Source organism: Lagopus muta, chromosome 1 (genome assembly GCF_023343835.1).
Source record: "Lagopus muta isolate bLagMut1 chromosome 1, bLagMut1 primary, whole genome shotgun sequence".
Taxonomy (NCBI): Eukaryota; Metazoa; Chordata; class Aves; order Galliformes; family Phasianidae; genus Lagopus; species Lagopus muta.
In genome coordinates, this window is record NC_064433.1 from 19,643,377 (window position 1) to 19,663,366 (window position 19,990).

At 37.5% G+C, this 19,990-nt stretch overlaps 1 protein-coding gene across 4 annotated transcripts in view; it reads right to left on the reverse strand.

The window, feature by feature from the left end:
• The window catches only part of IL17REL (interleukin 17 receptor E like), a 42,073-nt gene extending 22,083 nt beyond the window's left edge, over positions 1-19,990 (reverse strand). For 2 of the 4 annotated variants that reach the window (XM_048940801.1, XM_048940716.1), the window contains exons 1-2: positions 19,780-19,990; positions 3,086-3,113 (exon numbers count right to left, since the gene is read on the reverse strand). In XM_048940801.1, the coding sequence (XP_048796758.1) occupies positions 3,086-3,113; positions 19,780-19,881 (130 nt within the window). In that variant the 5' untranslated portion in view covers positions 19,882-19,990. Of the gene's footprint in view, positions 1-3,085; positions 3,114-15,205; positions 15,281-19,779 lie in introns of those variants that run through there. The other 2 variants (XM_048940919.1, XM_048940875.1) reach the window with 2 other exon arrangements.

Genomic DNA, 19,990 nt, shown 5'->3' on the forward strand with positions numbered 1-19,990 from the left:
TCGTCAAAAATCATTTAAATGGATCATATAGTGCATGAAGACACTAACTTGAATCTCAATAAATGCATAATACAAGAAAGAGCTTACAGAAAAGAATTTCCTTGCCACAAATCATCACACACATTTCAGTAATCACAAAAGGAGACTCACTTCTGACTAATTCTTCAGTAAACTCTTCCCTTATCATATTTTAATCCTCCTCCCCCCTTAAATAGCTTCCTCTGGGACACACACCTCTTCCTCATGAGTAGTTTGATCTACACCCCAAAAGACATTAAGGTACACCTGGCTACACAAACCATATTCTGAGTAAATTTTGCCTAAACTTTATGTTTGTGAATTATAACTGTAATTAGCCCTACATGAGAGAAGGACTGTTGTTGTAATAAAAAAATCCTAAATTATGGACGGATACAAACGGAGGCATAAAGAAGCCAAGACTTATTATTCAGCATGTAGACACTTTCCTTGTACTTTTGCCATCAGCTAAACCACAGCAGATTATGTTTTTATCTGTTGATGCAGCAATCAACCTAGAACAGTCATGACAGCAAAACACACCTTATGTATCCTTGGATAATAGAAGTCAGAGCTGAGCAATGAATGCGCAATAGAAATGATTGGATGGATAATTTGAAGCCCCAGGCAAGAAGATGAAATTGAATAACAGGGAAAAAAAATGCAGAGAAAACTCATTAAGAATAGGCCCTGGGCAGCTCCCAAAAGAAATTCCTGTTTTCTTTTTCTTTTTTGTTGGTATTTCTTCCCTACAAGAATGGTAAGAATCTCAACTACTTAGGATATTGACACGGATAAATCTGATAGCTTATCTACTGTGCACTGAAATTGCTTCACAGGGGCATCATTCCACGAGTAAAAATTGCAGTAACATTTCAAACCAATTTGCATATGATTTACCACAGTATCTGCTGCATCTGTGCATGGTGATGATTCAACAGCCTTCATAAACAAACTAGGTACACTCACCTAAGATAACAACGTGATGCATTTATGTTAACAAATATCAAAATCTGCAACTTAAAAGTACTTGAACCAGTTATGAAATTCATTACAATTCAGTTTTCTCTTTTACAATAGATTTCAATGCAGAGTAAATTAAGAAGAGTTCCACAGTTGTATGTTCAGGAAGTATTTCAGACTTGCAAGAATAATGAATGGCATGGTCTTACACTATGTCAAATATATTTTCTGAGTGATTTTAAAATTAAAGGATCTTGAAAAAGTACAGTTAATTTTAAATACTGCAGTAGCCTTAATGTACTTCTAATAGTTCATAGGAAGGGGAGGGAGAAGGCAAAAGCTCTACTGCCAAACACTACAGAGGTGATATCCATAAATTCTGCAGAATAAAGTCATCTTTTTGGTGCTGCTAAAAGCAATGACTACTGCACAGTATTACACATTGAAGGTCTTTTGAGGTAATTTTACCTCAAAAAATAATTAATACAAAGTATGACTACGGAAAAGGAAGTATGGAAATAAGTATACACCCAGTGTTGCACAAGACAACTAGGATGAAGACTGAAAAAAATGTTTTTTTATCACCCCAGTAAGGCTGAGTCATCCTACACGTTAGTTGTATTAAAGATACCTGATAAGCCATTTTCAGGCAGCACTGAAAACCTACAACCAGCTCTGCTTGATGTACACTGTATTGCAAGATAAGGATCTTCAGCTTACAAGCTCTTCAGGCCCAAAGAATATATCCAGCTCAGAGTTAAATAACTAGTTTAAGCTCATACACATCATAAGGTGATACCTTTGGCAGGCAAAGGAGAGGAAGAACTCCTCTTGCTTTCCTCCCAGCATATAACTCACTTTGTCCTAAGAATGAATCACCACCTTCTGTTACCAGTAGTGTCACCACTATCTAGATTTGCATTTGTGTAATACCTAGCAATTATTTTAGCTCATAATCAACAGTATTGCAAAGGTCCTCCCTTTAGAGGCCATAGTTATAGGGTTTGGTTTACTCCTGTGCTACCCAAAGAAATGAAGGCATGCTTCAGCTCGGCAAAGTTCAATATCCCAATTTCTCTCTTATTCTGTGACTCCTTCCATGCAGTTTGTACAACTAGCAGGTCAGCTGTCTAATCCAAATAAGGCTCATTCAGAGCCCTGATCCAGTCTCTGATGGTTCAGCCTCTTTAGTAGTAGAAGGCTAATGACTTTTTCAAGAGGGCCTTTTAATTGCATCCCTTCCAAAGCCATCACTTCAACAGTATGTGTCTGGTAGACATCATCCTTTCAGAATAGGACTCAGGACAACTGTCATCCAGCTCAATGCCCCACCTCATAGCACCAGGACCTCACATGCTTATGGTTCACTAACAGAACTTCTCTCTGCCCATGGGTATTCTGCCATGAGAATCAGGAAAGGCTTGCTGAAGATAAGCAGCATTCAGAGCTGAGCTTTCAGGTACAACCATCCCCTGAAAGGGGACAGCCTGCAAGGCAGTTGTGTTGTACTTCCTTGTCAAGCAAGTATGCACACTGGAGGAGTGACTGATGGAGGCTTCAGAGTTTAGAAAATTAAAGAGCCTGTATTGCTACTGTAGCCAAAAATAATAAATAAAAGCAATGTAAACATGAGCGAAATGTCAAAGCAAATTCTCCCAATGACTATCTATGGCTAAGAAAACCAATAATGCACAATTATTAACCTATTATTTAGTACAGCCACCAATTTCCTATGTTGTATACAGGGAAACTTGGATTCAAATCGAAAGAGGGGAGGTTTAGGTTAGATGTTAGGAAGAAATTCATTACTCAAAGGCATCCAGAGAAGTTGTATGTGCCCCATTCCTGGAAGCATTCAAGACCAGGCTTGATGGGGATACCGAGCAGACTGATCCAGTGGTAGGCAACTTTGCTCATGACAGGGGAGTTGGAACTATATAATCTTTGAAGTCCCTTCCAACCCAAGCCATTCTATAATTCTATGATTCTTTGACTCTATGACACAGTGATCTGAAGTGACCAGGAAAGTGCATCTATTATCTGCAACAAATTATCTTTATTTTTCAAAAATAAATGTAGTAAAAAGTGAATGATGTATACTCACTGGAAGGTTTGCTTTTACAATGAATCCCCTGCAAACAGAAAAAAATATATACATTATGACAGGTTTTCTGAGGTGATGATAAAAATAAATATTACTTAGTCATTATACACAAGTGTAAACATACTTTTTTTAAAAGTAAGCACATTCTAACACAAATAGATTTTGAAATTAAAGCACATTTTCAAATACAGAGAAAATGCACATCACTAATTCATATGATATCCAGATAAGTTTGAGGGCACAAGATCAGTGTTATCCATATTTTCATGTATTTTCTACTGAGTTGTAACCATGACAAGTCCAAAGTTCCATCAAATAGAGACCTCAATCAGACACTGCCCGATCAAAAAAATAAAAAATAAAAAATTATCAATAGTTTATTTATTGACTCAGGTATAAATAAATCAGGCAAAGAAACCAAGTTATTTTTTAATGCAAGATATCTGTAGCACTTCTGAATATTAGATGAGTTTTAGGAAGGTCACATCAGGCCAACAGGACATATTACAATCAACTGCAAATGAAGTTGAGGAACAGGGCTTGCCATTTTAATTCTGAGAACTATCTGGCTCATAATCCTGAAATTGAAATTACTCAGGCACAATACTTACCATGTCAAGTAAGTTTTTTTGTAAGAGACAAAGTGAACTTGACATTGAGATTTGAGCAGGTTTCCAGCTGCCTTTCAGCCAGACTACACCCTTTTTCCAAGTAAAATAAACACTCAACCACACATCAAAATTCTGTAGAATATAAAAATAACAAATATTATTTTGAATACTATGTATCATTTTCTAAATACAGGCTACTACTACACCAAAAAATATGTTTTCCTGCTGTTCTGGCATTCAAGCTTCTGACACAACACTTCTACTAGTGTTCATTTCTGGTGTATGGTATAAAGTATATTCCTCTACACTTTCTTTTAAAATCAGTGCATTATTCACAGAGATGCTTTTGTCACAATTGCAAAAGAAGCAGGCATCACCTTGTCTCCTCTGCTCTCAGATGGACTGGCAGCTTTTAGTCCTTTTAAAGCATTTCAGGATCCTGTCAGTAAACCAACAATCTGTGAGATTTAGAGCCAGCAAAAGTCTCTCCGTAGACATTTGGAAGTTCTCAATTTGTATACAAATACAGTTGACAGCCTGGGTGAGTACTAGCATGTCATAAAAAGAACTATTACTTGGTCTTCTATGTGGCTGCCACCCACAGGTCCTTCTGTCCACCTCATAAATACAGCTGTAAAATCTTATTTCTGAAAGTGTGAAATGACAGCACTGTGGTAGCTGTACATGTGTATGCTCTTACCCCATAGTTGCTGAGAATTGTTTCTGTCCTTCATGGCTACATTTGGCCACTACACATTTGCAGTAAAAGGGGACAAAAATTTTTTTTATAAATATATTAACAGTAAGAGGAGGGCTAAGGACAATCTCCGTTCTTTACTGAATGCGTTGGGATACATGACCACTGGCAATAAGGAAAAGGCTGAGGTTCTCAGGGCCTTCTTTTCATCCACCTTTAAAAGTCAGACCAGTTATCTTCAGGGTACTCTACTCACTGACCTGGAAATCTTGGATGAGGAACAGAATAAACCTCCCCACAATTCAGGTGGAAACAGTCAGAGACCTACTACTAAACGTGGATCATCACAAGTCCATGAGGATGGACCACGGGATCCACCCAAGGCTGCTGAGGGAGCTGGTGGAGGTGACTGCCAAGCCTCTTTCCATCATCTATCAGAGTTCCTGGTAAACCTGAGAGGTCCCAAAGGACTGGAGGCTTGCCAATGTGGCTCCTATTTACAACAAGAGTTGTAATGTCACCTGACCTCAGTGTCAGGGAAGGTTATAGAACAGATAATCTTGAGTGAGATCACACAGCATGCGCAGGACAACCAGGGAATCAGGTCTAGAGTACAGAAGACAGGTCCAGTTCCAGGTCCAGGCTTAACCAACCTAATCTCCTTGTACGATTCAGTGACCCTCCTGGTGGATGAGGGAAAGCCTTCAAAATAGTCTACCTCCACTTGGGTAAAGCCTTTGACACTGTCTCCCATGGTATTCTCCTGGAGAAGCTGGCATCCCGTGGCTTGAACAGGTATACACTGTGCTGGGTGAAGAACTGTCTGGAGGGCCAGGCCCAGAGAGCAGTGGTGAGTGGAGTTAAATGCAGCTGGTGACCAGCTGGTGACTAGTGGTGTTCCCCAGCAGTCACTGCTGGGGCCCATCCTGTTTAATATCTTTATTGATGACTTGGATGAAGGAATTGAGTGCACTCTCAGTAAGTTTACAGATGACACCAAGTCAGGGGGCTCATGTCCAGCTTTTCATCCATCAGGACCCCCAAGGAAATCAAACTTCTTTGTATAACTGTTCTAAAAGTGGGGTGCTTCTATTTCAATGGTTTCATAAATTCCTCAGAATCCCTGAAGGAGTAAAAAATGTAACTGATGTAACCTTATTTCTGCTGCAATGTGTTCATTGATATATTTGTCACTTACAAGTTCTGAAGAAAGACTCTGTTTGTAGTTTGCTGATTTTCACAATGCAGATTCATCAATAGAAAGAAGACTATAGCTTTCTCACTTACTCAATGTAACACTAATCTAATAGCAGTGGAACATGCCGACTCATAGAAAACTCCACTGGAATTTTAACTGCAGTTTCAAAGCCCTGATTTTGAATTAATTTCTAATCAGAAGGACAACTTGAATTCAGCCTCTTTTGCTCGAGGTACTTGACAGCCTTAGGAAATGGAACAGACAAATAAACAAACTGCAAGAAATTCAATGAGTGAGCAAGCTAGGGAGCTAGCTTTTTGTTAAGAAAATCTAACTGTTGGAACAGCAAATTGATGAACTACAGCTCACTGGAAGGAATTAATCTCTAATGAGGTTGAAAATTTAGTAAATTACCTTTGTACTTTTAACTTCCCATTTTACAGCCCAACTGTATGAAAATGTTCTAGTCAGGTGGTTTGAGAGAGATCCCAACTGCAAGTAAAAAATTCTCAGAAGAATCTAGTTGCCTTCTGTCCTCTCTTTATAGTCTCAGTACAAAAATTCATTGAATAAAAAAACATTTCCATTGAACTAACCAAAAAATCTGAAAAAACTCAGAGCATCTAGTCTACACTCAAAGACCAATGTTTAAGATCCCCTGTTCTCACATCTGAAAAAAGCAAATTGTATGCAAATAAAGTAAGTTACAAATGAGAAAACAAATCACCAACTTCCCTGGGGCTGCCGGATGATGCAGGAATACATCTTCTATCCCAATTAATTCTTCTTTTTCACTATTGTTTACATGAATCCTAATCTCCGATTGCTTTTTAGTAACATCTTGTATCTATTTGCTCATCTACTCCATGGGGAAAAAGTAATACATCCAGTAGTGATTTTTGTTCTTGTAAGGAGATATTTTGTAGTTCTTGGGTGCTTAGGTTTGTTCTGGATGAGGAGCTGTTGGGAAGGTTTACATAAATAATCAAGCATTTGCTCAAACACTTGCCAGTTAAAGCAAGCATTCGGTCACAGTTCAATTCTTTTTTTTAATAAGTGATTATTTTTATTGCACAATGCCATAGGGTGTTTTTTTTCCTCTTTTATAATCATTTTGCAAAATAGTCAAAAGAGAGACCATTTGTCTCAAAGAAGAACTCAAATAAATGAACCAAGTTCCTTTCCCACTTTCTATATCTTTTGTTTTCAGGAATTTTCAGTGATGAATGCAATAAAAAAAAAAAAAAACATAACACAGTAAAACCAGAATGGAAATTTTCTTCTCCTTTCATAAATGCTGTGGGTGTCTTTTATGCAAAAATGAAATCTTGAACATGATGGTACAATTTAGTGCAATACAGAGAGCATCTCTGATTCATATCTGTTTTGGCAAAGAGCCTAAGCAAAATACACTTACACAATGTACAAACAGTTAGGGATTTTCCTATTTCTCTAGGGTTTTCCCCACTTGTGGTATTACTCAACTGTAGCTAGAGGTTATCTGAACAGACACCACCAATATGCATCATTCTGAATAGGAGGTGTGGTGCCAATTTTTTTAGCTAGCACAGCAACTTCTCAATCTAATTCAACTGTAATAGCATTCTTTGCTTTTAAAGACTGTAGAGCAGAAAGTAAGATTGGCAGAGGAAGATTTGGATTTGAGGGCTCAAGGAGTTCTTTCATGAAATAAAATTGCTGAGGAAAAGAAACAAAGATTTCCCACTATTTCCCACTTCCTTTTATACCTCCAGGCACTGAAGCTAAAGCAGAACTGTAGAAATTCTTCCTTGAATGATCTGTCAACACAGGAAAGAGTCTGGGGTAAATTTTGTTTCCTAGTGTGTTCACTAACTGCTATACCTCGTTCATAGAAGAGCTCATGGCAGATCTTCCACAATTCTAAAAAGAGCAGTAAGATGCCTGAAAATACTTTAAAATATATTTTGAACATAATTCGGGCCAGGCTGTCAGACATTCAACATTCAGTCCTTCAAGATGTCTGCATTAATGTCAGGGAAAGTAAAGTAAATCTTTTGAGAGATTCTCAGTGGCAAAGCTATTACCTATACTCCTACCTAAAGCCAAACTATCAGAGAAAAGAGGAAAAGGAACGTGACCATTTTATGAAGTTTTCCTCTAATTCAGTCATTTCTATTCTTTAATTGCCATAAAAAGCAAGCATGAGGCTGTATGTAGTCTTACAGCACAGGGTCTTGAAAAAACTGGTGCTCAAGTTGAAAGCAAAAAGCTCATGAGGTTGATGAATCCAAACAAGTTCTTTTTGATTTCCAGTCAAGAGGGGTTGCTCTACACAAATTCAGCTTATTCTATGTAGAATTAGAAGGGATGTTACAGACCACTGGGTCTAGTCCCTTGATAACCACAAGTGCCAAGTCATCTAATCCCTTTCAAAAGCATTTAAACTCAAGTTTTGGCCTTTACCGCTCCAATGCTAAGGCTTTTCCAGAAGCTCTGTTACTCCAGAAGCAACAAAACTTTTATTTTCTAAGGTAAATACAATAATGGTTAGTTTGCATTGATTTCTGATTGTGTTTGCTGGCATTTCATTTAAATAGACGCTTTCCATCCTGTAATTTACTTTCCACTTATCTGCAGCCAGTAATTTCACTTTTTTCGGATTTTGTTTTGCAAGGCTATGAGAGCCTTTTATCCTCCTCTAATAAAATAGCTTTTCCTTCTTTTCATGCCTATGTGAACGCATCTTTCCTGAGATCAGAAGGTTGGACTAGATGACCTTTGAAGAATTATTCTATTCTATTCTATTCTATTCTATTCTATTCTATTCTATTCTATTCTATTCTATTCTATTCTATTCTAATTATGTTCTGTTCTGTTCTGTTTTACTCTATTCCCAATGGGGTGAGCAGAGCTATGTACAGTTCTGAAAAGAGTTTTCAACAAGGATTTATTTGATGCCTTATAAAGTGGTAATATTCATTGTCTCAGCCATGTTGTATTGGTGGCTATCCTGCAATACAGAGAGGGATCTATTTACCACTTCCCATGTAAGCAATCCACTGCCAGCCTTTCCTTTTTCCATCTGCTTATCCCATTCAGTTTGTGGAGGAAAGAGCCTACAGATGCTGGACAGAGCCTACAGATGCTGGACTTTTAAAGGTTCTAAATGATTTGTCAAGGTCTCTAATGAAAAACCTGAGAACGCTAATGCAATTTCAGTCACTTTCATGAGGAAAAAGGTCTTTGAGGGGTGGACAGACCATGGATTAAAAAAAAAGAGAAAATTAAGAGCTGTATCATGATCTTAGACTTTCAACGCATTACAATAATTTCTTACCAAAATGTTCATATCCAAATCATCTAGGGAAAATTTCACGGATAGAAACAACTGCATATACTGTAGCATTTCCCAGAGCTGTTTTCATATATGAAGGCGATAATAACTTTGCATTTTACATATCCTTCATGATGATGAGAACTGAAACCTCGGGGAATTTTTCTCACGCTATTTTATTTCATTTTAAGACAGGTATAAAATAATACCTGTATTATCTTACCAAATGTAGGAAAGAGAATCCTTTACAGTAAGAGAAAGCATAACATAATGATTCCTGTGCCACTAAACAAAATCTTAATTACATCAAGGACGCGTACTTATGCAAAGGAGTATGTTACTTAACAAGTGAAAATGAAAAATAATTTACCTACAGAACTTAGCAATTGAATCAATTATAATGCTTACTGAGAACTAGAGGGATTATAACAATTAATACACATAATATGGACATTTATAACTGCTATGGATTTAGTTAGTTCTACTGATGTATTGTCCCCAAGAGACCTTTTCTCTAAAGGAGCATCTGTGTTTGTTTCAGTGTCATCTGTAATTACATTCATTGCCAAGGTAAAACTATCTTTTTGGCAAACCGCAAGGTTGTTCTTCAACTTTTACTGACAGTGTGGTAACCAGATACACATGAATGTCATATAATGGGAGCAGCTATGCAATCATTGAAGAAAACAATTGGACTGATGTCCAAGCAGAAAAGAAATAGGCATTAGAACTTACAGCAAAGCACTGTTTTTGACTACTTTGCACTACTATTTCTACAAGAGCATCTGATAGATGGATTTTATTATAGAATGCTAAAAACAAAGCATTTCTGAGTCATGAGTATGTATCATCCAGCTCTGAGCAGAATTTACTCTCTTTACATGCATTCCAAAATGAAGAGGCCAATCACATTAATGTAGTGTAGAAACTGAGAGGATAAGCACAGCTGAAATGTAGGATATTAAGCTCAGGGCTAATGAGGCTACACACCTTTTGGTAAGAGTTGTCCCATGTCCAACAGCCCAACTTCTTGCCTGTATTAATGCTATGTTCACATTTCCCTGTTCATTTAGCTGACAATGAACAAACAGGAAAAAGAATATTGGGTTTACTGAAGATTACTGGATAATTCTCAGTAAAACTTCAGTGATGCAAACGTATGAACTCCATCCTCCACAACCTGGTGCTTGTCAAAACTGAAAGTCAGTGTTTCCCTTACAATCTTGGAGTGTTTCGATAATGTAATATGACTAACACAAGTTCTTCAGGATTCTAAGATTTTTGTTTACTTGCTACTATTCAAGTACAACAGAAATTCGTGTCAAGACAGCATGTGCTTCCTCAAGCATTGTACAGATGCAGAGGAATCCCATTCGTATATCTGCCACATGGATGGCCATGTGCAAATAACTTCCATGACCTTCAGCTGTTTCCCTTTTGCAGGACAGAACAAGCGGAAGAATTTAGCAGCACAGTAATTGTATCTCTGGGAACTCCTTGCAGAGCCATGCTTTCATCCTACAACCGAGTGTCCAGTCAAAACCACCATATATTGAGGTCTCACTACTGGGAAGAATATTCCCAACTTGTACTTTGTTTAAGTGAACTGTACATAAAAATCATCCTGTGATACAGAAAGGACTTACAAAGAAAACACTTGCATTTAAAATTACTGGACCAAAGGGAGCTATGACAGTCTGAAATAAAAGCTGCCTGATCTATTGTGAGCTTGAGCTCCAGGACTGGAAATGGAATTTGCTTGGAGCAACATCGTGCTCTAACTTCTTCTTCTTTTTTTTTTTTTTTTTTAAATAAAATCCAACAATAAATAAATAAATAAAGTCAATCATTTTGATGTCATGTTTCCTAAAACTTTTAAACAAGTTGTTAACAAAACAGAATTGCATACAATAGACAAAGTAAAATTACAATACACTTTGAATGCCATACTCTCAGCTGGTGTAAATCAGCACCGTCCCATACACAGGGTGTCAAAAATTTCAGACCACTCAGCTACTTGAAAGAACAACTAATCTACCAAATCAGCACTTCTAGTCTAACAATGAGACAGGAACAATCTAACGCTGCATTAATGGTTATTTCAGTGAATGACTGGATTTCGCATACAGAGGATGATAAAATGGACTCAAAGAAATTTTGGGCGGAAGGGGTCTCTGTAGGTCACCAAGACCAGCCTCCTGCTAGAAGCAGTACTATGACCAATACCAGAACAAGTCAGACATGAATTTGACCATTTCTTGAAAAACTCAAGGATGTAGGTTCTACAACCTCTTTAGACATCCACTGCTGTCCAGTACTTTAAGGTCTGGATGGCATAATGACCTCTGTAGCCCAGAGGAAGCTACAAGAAAAGTTTAGAGCAGATCCCTCAGCATCACAAACAGCACTGAGAAGTGCATGAAACCAGTGGGCAGTAAGATTGCCACACAGAGGGAGGGAGGGAGGGAGGGAGGGAGGGAGGGAGGGAAGGAGGGAGGGAGGGAGGGAGGGAGGGAGGGAGGGAGGGGGGAAGGGGGGAAGGGGGGAAGGGGGGAAGGGGGGAAGGGGGGAAGGGGGGAAGGGGGGAAGGGGGGAAGGGGGGAAGGAAGGAAGGAAGGAAGGAAGGAAGGAAGGAAGGAAGGAAGGAAGGAAGGAAGGAAGGAAGGAAGGAAGGAAGGAAGGAAGGAAGGAAGGAAGGAAGGAAGGAAGGAAGGAAGGAAGGAAGGAAGGAAGGAAGGAAGGAAGGAAGGAAGGAAGGAAGGAAGGAAGGAAGGAAGGAAGGAAGGAAGGAAGGAAGGAAGGAAGGAAGGAAGGAAGGAAGGGAGGAAGGGAGGGAGGGAGGGAGGGAGGGAGGGAGGGAGGGAGGGAGGGAGGGAGGGAGGGAGGAGGGAGGGAGGGAGGGAGGGAGGGAGCCTTAGCTTGTTATGTTGTTGTATAAGGAGATAAGGTCATGTAAATGATCCCTCAAGCCATGCTAAACGCAGCAGATTAGTCTCAGATGGCAATCCTGAGAGGTCTCCGCATTCCTCCTTGGTGCCATTATCAGTTAATGAAATGTTTCCATTACAGAATTCATGATAAAGATATCTGACTAGCTCTATTGTGCTTGCTTGAGTTACAGAAACACTCTAACCATAGCAGAGAAAAGAAAGTTGTCTTAGCATAAGTAGATGAAAACCTTTTTGCTGTTGTACGCTTGAAAGTTTTGGAGAGAGATGACTTATACTCTAAAGAGTAACTTATATTTTTATGGCACCTGAAAGTCTTCATCCATGTCAAAAAATTCATACCAGATTCCCTGCGTGTATTGCCAGAAGTAACAAGAGCCAAAGCAATCTTCCCCTGAAAGCATTAGCTCTGTTGAAAAACCCTAAAGAAAGTATCTATAATAGGGATTTCAGTTGAAAAATCTGCAATTTGAGATAATTAACAAAGAAATGAAAATGGAAATTCTAAGGAAGAATAAATCACATAAAAAAACTTTTTAAAATAATAATCACTTAAAAAGTCACTACCTAGTCTATTTCACTTTTATACAGTTAACTCATCGTGTGGAGAAGAGGTTTTAAAAAAAAAAAGACAACTAAGGACTAATAATCTAGTACAACTTTATCTTGTGGATCAGTAGTTGCTAAAGTTAGCACAGGCCCAATTAAAGGTGGCAGAAGTCCAAAAGAAATGATTCCAAAGAGGAAGGATTCCACCAGCTTTACAACAGCAGCATTGTTTCACTTGACTCTCCTGATCATGCAGTTGTCCCTAGAGGCAGCAATGATTCCTGGGCACGGTCTTAGCTTAGTGAACCCACTAATGCTCAGTATCTTCCTGTGCTTCTTCACCCTGCATCTCATTTTTAATGATAGCTTTTATTCACTAAAAACAACCTATACTACACATTTTCCTAAAGTGTATGCATTACTTTTTCTCCAAGGTGGATGAGAAAATAAGTTACAGAAGCAGACTAGATGCTAACACAGATGTAACCAAGATCTAAAACAATATTCTATATCCTATGTAGCCTGGTCTAGTATTAGATATGGAGGTTGGTGGCCATGCATGCGGCACAAGAGCTGGAGCTTGTTGATCCTTGAGGTCCCTTCCAACCCAAGCCATTCTATGACTCTATGATTCTATGATTCTATGATATCCTACAAAAGATAATATATGAAAATCAAGGTGACAAAATTAAAAGAGCATACACTGCTGATCAAAATTCAGTATTAAGCTAGACACTCCAGTGAGAACTGCTAAAATCAAAAAAAATAATAATTTTTAAAAAGTAGAAGGAAAATCATTATACAAAATATTAATATCTTAAAAGAAATTGATAAATCTGTCATTCATCACTGTCACAGAAGGAAGAACAGCAGGTCAGGGAGATGAGGAAGTGGGAAAATGATCAATGAAGTTTTCATACATAGGAATGAAAGGAAAAAACAAAATTAGGGACAGTTTTAATAAATTCTATTTCCTCAACGTTTTCCAAGAAAAGACAATGAATGCACATCTAGTATTGTACAGTGGTGTTTACATGATTCATACTTTCTGAAAATATGTAGGCAAGTAGAGACAACTTCAAGACAATCAGTTTTCCAGAAGGTATTGAAACTTACCTCATATTCAAAGTAACTAATCCGAAACACTTTCCTGCAGGAGAAAGAGCCACTGATCATTAGCTAAGTGAAACTTAGCTTTCACTTGATGAAATGAATCTTTGTTCATTTTTGTACAGACATTTCCTGAGTGAAATTGCGAGTTCCATATTTTTCATACTGAAAGGACTTCACGTACAAGAAACCAGGTCTTTGGCTCTTTCTGGTCTTTGACTGTTTCAAGGCAGTAAGTTAATTATGAATTGAATACGACTATCTTTAGATCCCCCAAAAGACAAAATTGCACATAAAGGTAGAGATACTATGATTAGAAAAGAATTCAAGATGTCATCTGCTCTACTGGATTAAGTACTAGATTAAGTGGATTAAGTACTTCTGCTTTAGGAAGAATAACCTTTATCTGAGAGATATTTGCCTAGCATGTATGGAGATCTCTACAAGCTCCGTAGGCAATCTGTTAGAGTGCTCAGTATTATTAGCCACTGTGACTTCCCAGATCATTCACAACTTCACAAAATCCAAGCCCAGCAAAATCAGATAGCTGTGAAGGCAGAGCCAGGGATATGATGAGCCAACTGAGTATACTTGAATTTACTGGTTCTGTGATCATTCCTGCACAAGTAGTTCAGAGCTACCCTGGAACCTTCTCTGCCACATGCTACTGTTTAGGAAGATTTTCTGGTTTGTGTTTTATCTAAACTTTTAAGAAGACAAATAACTGTATTGTTCTTCAAAAACCATCCAATAGATATTATCAAAATTGAAGGAAAAAAGTTTTACAAATAAATAAGTTTTCTTGAAAGTAGGAAAGTGCTATAGAAACATTTCAAAGATGATTAAACGGCTGGAGAACTTATCCTACAAGGAAACACTAAAGGAGTTAGTTGGAGAAAAGAAGTCTCAGGAGTGACATTTTCATAGTTTCCCAGTACTTAAATGATGGCTATAAAGAGGACAGAGGCTCTTTCCTCACAAAACGCCACATGGAGAAGCCAAAGAACAACAGGTATAAGTTTTATGGGGAAAGGTTTATTCTTTATATAAGAAAGAAATTTTTCACAGAGAGAACAATGAATCACTACAACAACCTACTCAGGAACAGGATGGAGTCCTCAGCATTGGAAGTTTTCAAGATGAAATTGGACAGGGTACTAGAATCTCATTCAGGCTCCCTTGCTCAAAAAAGCTGGATCTGGGCTGGCTGTTTTATAGCTTTATGACTGATCTGTGCCGATGTATAAAACAGGCATCTCTTCTGGGGATGATGTTAACATGACACATACAACTTCAAATGTGGGTTCCTGGTTTTTACAGGAACCTGGGAATTCATGGCACCCAAAATGATTTTCAATCACTAATAAAAAACTTTGACCTCCTTCCCTTGGTCCAAGTTACCTACCTATTTGGGAGCTTCTCAATGCTGGGGAAAACACCAAAAAGCCAGGATACTATCAAAGCTTATTTTCAGAAAGGAATTATTTAAAACCGCTTCTTAGTTCTTCTCATTTTGGATCACTCCTGATTCTCTCACCAGCACAGAACAAAACTGTATAACTCAACATGACAAAGTAGTAGGTACAGTACTACCAGCTCCAGCGAATTCACAAATTAAACCAAATTATTGATTTCACCGCAAGAATTCCAGCTAGGTCATACCACCTTGTCCAGAACAAGTTACTACCTACCTCTGCAAAATTATCTGCTTCCTTGGAGATATTTAAAAGTCAGATGAACACAGTCCTGGCAATCTCCTTTCAGTGTCAGAGGAGTTGGACAAGATGATCTCTAGAAGTCCCTTCCAACTTCAACCATCCATGATTTTATGATTAGAAGTCACAATTCATACTGAATTACAAGTAGCAGTGCCCTGTATTAGAAGTTCAGGACACCTTGTCAGGTCCTGTTTCAAAATCAGCTAGTTGTGTCCCAGACTTTCATGACTGTCTGTAGTGCCTTTGCTTTTGCTACTCCAGTAGCTCATCTCCTTCCAGACCTTGTAAACTTTTCCCAGAGTTCTTGAGGAAGGAGAAGTGAGAAAGAAAAAAATAAGAGCTACTGCTACATTTTTTGCAAGTCTTGAACTGCAAACCTTTCTTCACCTCTTCTGAAAGAAGTGGTAATAGATCCTCTAACTATGAGGAACATTTGAGAGTTTAAGTCCCTGTTTGTATGAGAATCTGACTCTCTTCTAGGGTGAGGAAATAGTATGATAACCAATGGCAAGGAAACAGCAGGAAATATGAAAGCCAATACATTCCTGTCATTGTTAAGCTATTTTTGATCCTGCAAAATACAGACCACAAATCACATAAACTTGCTAAACAGCAGCTCTCCTGACTACAAGCAGAACAGGCAAGAAAATTGGTTAATAACACTCTAATACAGTGATTCAAGACCTGCTTAAGTATGGCTTTGACTAATGAAAACTTAATATTTAATTATAGTATTCAAGGCAGCAAATTTAAAAAATGCAATTAAGACACATCAGACAGGAAAGTCAGCACTATTTTGTACTTGTGAAAACTGTAGAGGTAAAATTACTTGACCAGGGCCACACGAATAAGTCAATGGACCAGGCCCAAACAAGTAAGTCAATGACAGGCAGGGATGTAAAACCCAGGCTTTCCATCAATGGAAAGCCTGGGAGCTCTCATGGGTTGCACTGCACAACAGCAGATTTTAGCAGAGGATATGTTTCATATTTTTCACGTGTCCTCCAATCACTGGGTATACCTTTGCACACAAGAACACCTGTGGTGATTCTTCCATTCTTGTGTCTTCATGCTGATACATCTCAGTCTGAGAAAACCAGATACTAGATACTCAAGTACAATGGTGAGAGTCTTAAGATTACTTTTAAGGTATAAATTGCTTACCTTGACAAAAAACAATGAATGTCTACTTATGTCAGCTGAGTTAGTAGCCTGAGAGCTGTATTATATCATTGGTTTTGCAGTATGTAGTATTCAGTCAGAACAGTCTGATCCATTATGTAAATATCCAGACAAGAAACACTACATATTTTTACTATGAGTAGCATGAACGGGCAACAGCTATATCAAAAATTTATTGCCAATAAGCTTTATAGTTGCAGGAAAATCCCACATTCAGTTTCTTCATTCATTTCTTCTTCATTTGTGAACTTTGGAAATGCTGCTACATTTAAAGGCAGACAATACACATACTATTTCATAGTTTTCTGGAAAGTTTTTTTTTTAAATGTAGTGCTCATGATCTTTACCAGCTGTTGAGTCAAATTTGGCATAAGCTTGTTCCTTTGTGTACAGCCTGCAAACAATGTGGATTGTAAAGCAAGTAGAGCACAAACACAGTATCAATTGCAGGCTGGGATTCCCCTGTGCTTTTACAGGGAATCCTGGTTGATAATTATATTTGCTTTTGGGTGAGGTCTGAAGACCAAGCTCATGGTAGTTAACTTGAATACCAGAATATAATGCAAGCTTTAAAGGCAAGCCATTAAAATAAGGAAGAAGGAAAAAAAATCACAATGCATAATAAAAACTTGTATGTTCCTTTGCCATCATTCAACCACAATTGTATATTTTCATGCTTGCATAATACTTGCATTAATATGAAGTGCTCTTTTGTTTTCTCTTTCCTATACGGGATGAAGTAATTTGTGCTATAGTAATGGTACCTGGATATTGTATATGGCCATGCAAAAATGCCTTGCTGAATGCTCCTAGTAAGCTAAGAATGATTCGTTAAGTTGCAGTAGGATTCAAAATCTAAACAGTTGAGTGCAAAGGTTTTATTAGGTAACATACCTCAAAACAGTTAAGTCGCTGTTTTCCTCCTAAGTGTAACCAATGCCTTACTTTGCTAACGAGGATCCAAGGATGGCAAAACTGCTTATAAATACTGTCACTGTGAGACACTGTCACTCTGAAGTCTAGACTGCTGGTCAAAATCAACATTTTTAGCTCCTGAACTTGCCCAAAATCTCTCTGACAATAGCCACAGCTTGAAAAATGCAGAAAAAATGAAAAAGCTTTCTGTTTCCCTGTTGCTTTACGAGGAACCGTACAACCGCAAGGATGACTCTGCAGAAGAGAAAATCACTACGCAGATTTATGGGAAGATTCTGTAAAGGACAAAAAAGTCTATAATAGACATTTATAACAGCAATAGAAAGCATCTTATACCTTTAAAATTACACTTTCTTATTATCTCATTAAGTAAATTGCTAGTGAAGTTAATTCAATTAACTACAATTAATTCTCTACCTTAAAACCTGTGTGCTATAGCAGAAGACAACAGGTATGTACTGGATATCCATTGAAAGATTAACTGTAACCCCTGGTTGGTGCTCTGACAAAGACCATGAGTTGTGAATTACAGAGAAGATAAACCGCAGCTTTTTACAGTAACTCAGGTAGGAATAAGATTGAAGCCATGGAACTGTAACGGTTTATGTAGAAAAACTGATGTTAGTTTCAATGGAAGAAGGAGTTTTCTGTAACAACCCAGTCACGAGACTCTTGAGTTCAAAATGCTCGAAATGCTTTGCACTGGATTGCAAACGCTAAGCTGGCAGTAATTTGTCCTGTTGAGATCATTGTTGTTTCCAGTAAGAAAACATTTTTGTCTTAAAAAGTCATTAATGCATTCAAGATTCTACTGAATACAACTAGCAAAAACATAACATACTGAACATGAACTGAATTCTATCCTTTAGCATCACAAATGGTGTTTATACTTGATTCTGTTACACTGGAAAGAAAGTGTTTTCCTTGAAAATTAAAGAGAAAAAAAAAGAGCTTTCTCATTTATCCAACCTTCAGCACTGGAAAAGTTGCAAGACAATAACTGGAAGGCAAAGAAAGGGATCCTTTCTTTATGTCAACATCTTAGGCAGCTAGTGAATCAGCCTTCCTAAAATAGATACCTAAAATACGACAGAGAAGGATGTCTTCCAAGGGCCCCGGAGTTCTGAGACTTGGAGCAAACCACTCTCTAGAGAAATAAATTTGAAATTCAGATTGGGTCTTTTTTAAATACTCATTGTTGCAGACCATGGAGAGTAAATTCTTTTAAATGCATGCACTTTTACATTCAAAAGTACATAATTTGCTGGAAATTATAATTTGCTGGAAAGTGCTCAGGTACATCCAGAAATGAATCTCTGATGGATCTCTACATCTAAATGAATCTCTACATTTTGTTATTTTAAAAACAATATCTAAATGTGGTAAGACTGCACAAAATTTAAATTCAGGAATATAAAGCAGCATTTGAAATAGAGAGTTTATTTCCCCTCAATTCCAGTGTTTTATAAGCATCTCCATATACATCCTAGCATACATCTAGCATACATCTCTCTATATACATCCTAGCATACATATATAAAATACAGAGTTAACTGCTGTAACATACTGACAATATCCAGCTACTGCTATCACGTTCAGACAATGCTTAGTATGTCCCAAGGACTGCAGACTACAGTCATATTTTCAAGCAGAAGTCCACATTCAGCCAAATTCTTTTATGCTATTAATTCTGCTTTTCCATAGCAACTTCATAGTTATCCCGGCCTATTCAGACTGAAAATGTGAGATAGCCTATTATTCATACCCTATTATTTTATTTTCTGGTATATCTTTCCGTATACTGTATTCTTCAACTTTCAGACAGCCAGCTGAAGCAGAATGTCCCCATACTGCCCCTTTGTGGAGATATTTGGAAGCATTCAGAATTCAAAGCTTTTGAAGTGATGGTATAATCCACACTCCAATTTTGTACACATACATAAGTCATTAAATGCAATAGTCCGGTCATATTCATTCCACAGAATGAAAAACAGGTTTTTACTGTTTCTTAAGTTTAATCCATTTATTCACAGGAAAATCCGTGTTTCCAATATTCTTAACATAATTAGCAATTTCTGCAACTTCCCATTCCTCCTCCTGTCACCTCTGACACCACTGCTGTTGTAAAAATCGAATTTCCAAAGTAATTAATATAAATTAAATCTGTTTTATTGCTGCCTTCCAAACACAAAAGTCAATTTTTTAAAGGTAAGAACAACAACAATAGCTGGAAAGAGAGCAATTTCTTATTTTCTCATAACAGTCATCATTGCCACTTTAAATACTTAATGTGAAATAACAGGAACATAAAGTGAATGGTCAGGACAGCTGAAATATTTTTTATTTTTCCTTTATTGCTTTGTTTACAATTATTATATCAGCATACAACTACTATATTAAGAGATAGCAAAGAACAAGTAAGAGGTTACCTGAGAACATGAAAGTCCACATTCTTCAATCCTGGGAATAATATGACAATCATAATTCCAAAATAGAATTATAAGAAGGATCAGAATATGAATACTTATCATCCTAACCTGAAAACAAAACAAAATAATACTAAACAAAAAAGAAGAAGGGAAAAAGAAAAAGAAAAACCTCAGAAGAAATCTTCTACTCTGACAATTCTCTCTCTCAAGC